This window comes from Littorina saxatilis, linkage group LG8 (assembly GCF_037325665.1).
Source record: "Littorina saxatilis isolate snail1 linkage group LG8, US_GU_Lsax_2.0, whole genome shotgun sequence".
Lineage (NCBI taxonomy): Eukaryota > Metazoa > Mollusca > Gastropoda > Littorinimorpha > Littorinidae > Littorina > Littorina saxatilis.
This window is the reverse complement of record NC_090252.1, coordinates 32,800,905-32,805,754: the sequence shown is the minus strand read 5'-3', so window position 1 is coordinate 32,805,754 and position 4,850 is coordinate 32,800,905. Positions and strand designations below refer to the sequence as shown.

Below are 4,850 nucleotides of genomic sequence, written 5' to 3'. Positions count from 1 at the left end.
AAAAGCGAGGTAACGTATTGGTGAATATTACGATCATGGCTGAAAGAGAAAAGTTACTCACCACCCGTTTGGTTTGGCCCCCGTAGGAATACACATATCAGTACAGCAATGCATAAGAAAATAATAATGAACAATGCCGTTGAGCATCCGCGGATGGCACTATCCCCTTTCGCATAGTGGCCTGAAACAAAAATATGTACACTAGCCTTATTTCTTTAATCTGTATATCTGCTGATGGTTTATTTACATGTCCACAGTAAGGCACAGTAAGCCTCCCGTAAACCATCACAGAGCTCCCTGAGCGTCTACATATATAGTACAAGCATACTTCCATTTGAACGCTCACCGACCGGGAACATCCTGGCTGCTTTCTGTCGAGCGTGAGAAATTTTCAAATAATTTATTTTCGTGGACTTGGTCCTCTATAACAATGGCGCCTCGTTTTGGTGCTGGACGGCTGTTATGAATACCGGAATTCACGCCCGGACAGTAATCATCCCGTAAACCATCACAGATACTGTCAGGCTTTTACACACAGTACAAACACCCTTCCATTTGAACGCTCACCAAACGGGAACATCCTAGGTGCCCTACTTAAAGAGCGAGCAATTTTTAAAGAATTAATTTTGCAGATTGTCTCGAACACTTTTTGGACCCATCCTGAACTCAGGTCAAACATGAGTTACTTCCCTTCGGGTCTCATTCTATCGATGTAAACTGGCGATAGCCGTGAATCGATGATTATCAAAATGTTTTTGGACCGTGGTGCGTTTTTGCGCTAGACCTAACTTTTAAAATCTAAATAATAAATTGACAGCTTGTTACACAAACATTCTTTAATCATAAAAGAATTCTTTTTTTCATCAAGACAAGATCAGTACAATTCGAAGTTGTGAAAGTTTGAAAAAAGAAAAGCCCGGAAGCAGGGTCACGCAAGGGTCGTAGCAGACGACGGTTTATCAGTGCATATCGCCGTTCCTCTCAACAGTCAAAAGCCATCGCTAGAGTTCTTGTGAACCACAGCCGTTTGTTTCGTGCATAAAAACGTGCTATTGTAAATAAGCTCACATCGAGTCGCATTCAAATGACTAACTGACGACTATATTGGGAAAAAGGGAAACTGGATCACACGGGTTCACGATGGCTCAGGGGTAAGATAAACCACGCAAAAATACATTCTTTGAAAATTGTTCGCTCTTTACGGAGGGCACCTAGGATGTTCTCAATCGGTGAGTGTTTAAATGAAAGGGTGTTTGTACTGTGTGTAAAAGCCTGACCGTATCTGTGATGGTTTACGGGAGGCTTACTGTGCCTTTAATCGTGATATAAAATTAGTGCACGAAAAGCATTCTCGCTATTACAGAACAAGGAGCTTATTGTCTTCTCCATCTGTTTTAGTGTCCTCAGGTATAGGTTAATAACTTCGAAACAAAAAACACCAAAAACAGGCACATAATGACAAAAAATGATAACAGTTACAACCGATATTTGCAACATTAAAAAAAAATCTAGTGCGATATTTGCTTTAGTCTATTTGAACACAAGATTTGCAGGCAATTGTTATTATTATTGCTGCGGCAAAACGTTTCCTCACATTCCATTATATTACAATTTAGTTCATCATTGCGTCTCTTTACCACAGGGGCGGATCCAGGGGGGGGGGGGGGGGGGTGTCCGGGGTATCCGGCCCCCTACCCCCCCTCCACAGCCTAATTGTTTTTTTCAATGAAGAAACAAGTTGCGTAAGGCAAAATTACTACATTTAGTCAAGCTGTGGAACTCACAGAATGAAACTGAACGTAGTCCGCCGCTAGTGCAAAAGGCAGTGAAAGTGACGAGCCTGTTTGGCGCGGTAGCGATTGCGCTGTGCTTCATAGCACGCTTTAATGTACCTCTCTTCGTTTTAACTTTCTGAGCGTGTTTTTAATCCAAACATATCATATCTACAGGTTTTTGGAATCAGGAACCGACAAGGCATAAGATGAAATAGTTTTTAAAACGATTTCGGAAATGTAATTTTGATCATAATTTTTATATTTTTAATTTTCAGAGCTTGTTTTTAATCCAAATATAACATATGTATATGTTTTTGGAATCAGAAAATGACGAAGAATAAGATGAAATTGTTTTTGGATCGTTTAATAAAAAAATTATTTTAATTTATACAAGTTTCCGATTTTTAATGACCAAACTCACTCATTAGTTTTTAAGCCACCAAGCTGAAATGCAATACCGAAGTCCGGCTTTTGTCGAAGATTGCTTTGCCAAAATTTCAATCAATTTAATGGAAAAATGAGGGTGTGACAGTGCCGCCTCAACTTTTACAAAAAGCCGGATATGACGTCATCAAAGGTATTTATCGAAAAAATGAAAACAACGTCCGGGGATATCATACCCAGGAACTCTCATGTCAAATTTCATAAAGATCGGCCCAGTAGTTTAGTCTGAATCGCTCTACACACACACACAGACAGACAGACAGACACACACACACACACATACACCACGACCCTCGTCTCGATTCCCCGTCTATGTTAAAACATTTAGTCAAAACTTGACTAAATGTAAAAAAGAAAGAAGAAATAAATTTGAAAACAAAATAAAAATAATGGCTCAGATTGCACCAGATTTTTCCACATACCTTGTTTTAATCCAAATGTTCGGGGGGGGGGGGATGCCCCCGGACCCCCCAAGGAGCCGGCCGTTGTCTTCTAAATGACGGTTTGGAAGGCAATTGGGTAATTTGTTGGCTCAGGTTGCCCAAGATCAGTCAAATTTCCTTGTTTTGATCCAATTTTGTCTTCTTAAATAAACTTTTCGAAGGTGTCTTAGGGGAAGTTTCTTGGCTCAGAATGCGCCAGATTGCTCCATTTTCGTTGTTTTTGTCAATATTTTTCGGGGAGGGGGGGGGGGGGGGGGGCTCCTGGTAGCTCCAGGCGCTTCGCGTCGTCAACCTGTTCCTAAAAGAAATGTGGAAACCCCCCCTTAAAAATGATGTGATCCGCCCCTGTATCCATACATATGTTCTAACAAGAAGACTTCGACCAAATACTCACCAGTGTGGGGTAGAAAACAGGGATGTTCTTGAATCGTCACATGCGCTGGCTTCGCTGTTGGCTGACATGAAAACCCAATTGTATCTGCCTTGTGCTTGATGGAAAATGTCACACTTGTGCTGAGGGACTCTTCGTCTCTTTTCACAGAAGCGTTGAACCAGTTGATCTTATCATCGCTGCAGCGATAATATGTGCCTTCCATGACGTAGTGGCAGTAGGCAGCATTGCCTGCTGACAATGCTATGAGTTGTACGTGTTTGTCTTCATGAAACGTCTTCACAGGACGATGCAATAATTACAACTTTTAATGTTCAAAAGGAACACAACAAACCAAAATTAAACATCACACGAAGAAAAAATGGTACTTCTGTTACTCGACCTGGCTTCGTAATAACAACCCCCTGTTAAATCTAGTCTTACTTAAAAAGCGAAGGAAATATGCCACAGGGGATGTTTAAAGGCACAGTACGCCTACCGTAAACCATCACAGATACTGTCAGGCTTGTACACACAGTACAAACACCCTTCCATTTGAACGCTCACCGAACGGGAACATCCTAGGTGCTCTACGTAAAGAGCGAGCAATTTTTAAAGAATAATTTTGCGGATTGTCTCCTCTCAAATTCGAACCGTTGTGCGTTTTGGTGCTAGACCTAACTTTTAAAATCTAAATAATAAATTGACAGCTTGTTACACAAACATTCTTAAATCATGAAAGAATTCTTTTTTCATCAAGACAAGATCAGTACAATTCGAAGTTTTGAAAGTTTGAAAAAAGAAAAGCCCGGAAGCAGGGTCACGCAAGGTCGTGGTTCTCGTAGCAGACGACGGTTTATGCCTATCGCCAGTTCCTCTGAACAGTCAAAACCCATCGCTAGAGTTCTTGTGAATCACAGCCGTTTGTTTCGTATAGATTCAGAGGTACATAATAACGTGCTATTGCAGATAAGCTTACAGCGAGTCGCATTCAAATTACAAACTGACGACTACATTGTGAAAAAAGGAAACTGGATCACAAGGGTTCACGATGGCTCAGGGGTAAGATAAACCACGCAAAAATGAACTCTTTGAAAATTGCTCGCTCTTTACGGAGGGCACCTAGGATGTTCTCAAGCGGTGAGTGTTTAGATGAAAGGGTGTTTGTACTGTGTGTAAAAGCCTGACAGTATCTGTGATGGTTTACGTGAGGCTTACTGTGCCTTTAACAAAAAATATGTCTTTCATGACTACTAGACATTGTTTTGCGCCCACACACAAAGTGTGTTACCTTTCCAAACAATGAGTGTTTAGATTTGCTGTTCACGAAATGTGATATTGTGGTAATTGCTTAATGCTCAACACGTCATTCTGGCGAGGACTTGCATACGTGTGCAATGGGCAAAACTAAAGTTCAAAACCACTGTACACATACCTTTAAGGTCTCCTACCATTCTACGCATTGAAAACCTGACAATGTAATCTTGTATACATGTTCAGGCGCAGCAAGTTTGATGATGACCCTTACGTGATCTTTTCACACTCAACACACACAACAACAAAAAACATACCAAAGACAAAAATAAATAAACAAACAAACAAAAAACACCCAGACAAACTAACAAACAAAGATAAACATCAGTCAATAAACGTTAGTTTGCCAGCTACCTGATTCATGTTTGGCGTCAGCTTCCAATCTTTTCAAAAAGAAGGATGTCTTGGTGTCATCTGGATGCGGGAAGGCATTAAAATGGCAAGTGACGTCAAGCCTTTCGTGAGGATCCTGGCTGACGTCGCACGAGGTTGTTGCCAAAGTTC

The 4,850-nt window shown here is 40.9% G+C and overlaps 1 protein-coding gene across 1 annotated transcript in view; it reads right to left on the bottom strand.

The window, feature by feature from the left end:
• The window catches only part of LOC138973345 (uncharacterized), a 10,653-nt gene extending 5,803 nt beyond the window's left edge, over positions 1-4,850 (bottom strand). Inside the window, exons 1-3 of the mRNA XM_070346075.1 lie at positions 4,701-4,850; positions 3,057-3,284; positions 62-181 (exon numbers count right to left, since the gene is read on the bottom strand). Coding sequence (XP_070202176.1) covers positions 62-181; positions 3,057-3,258 — 322 coding nt within the window. The 5' untranslated portion in view covers positions 3,259-3,284; positions 4,701-4,850. The remainder of the gene's footprint in view (positions 1-61; positions 182-3,056; positions 3,285-4,700) is intronic.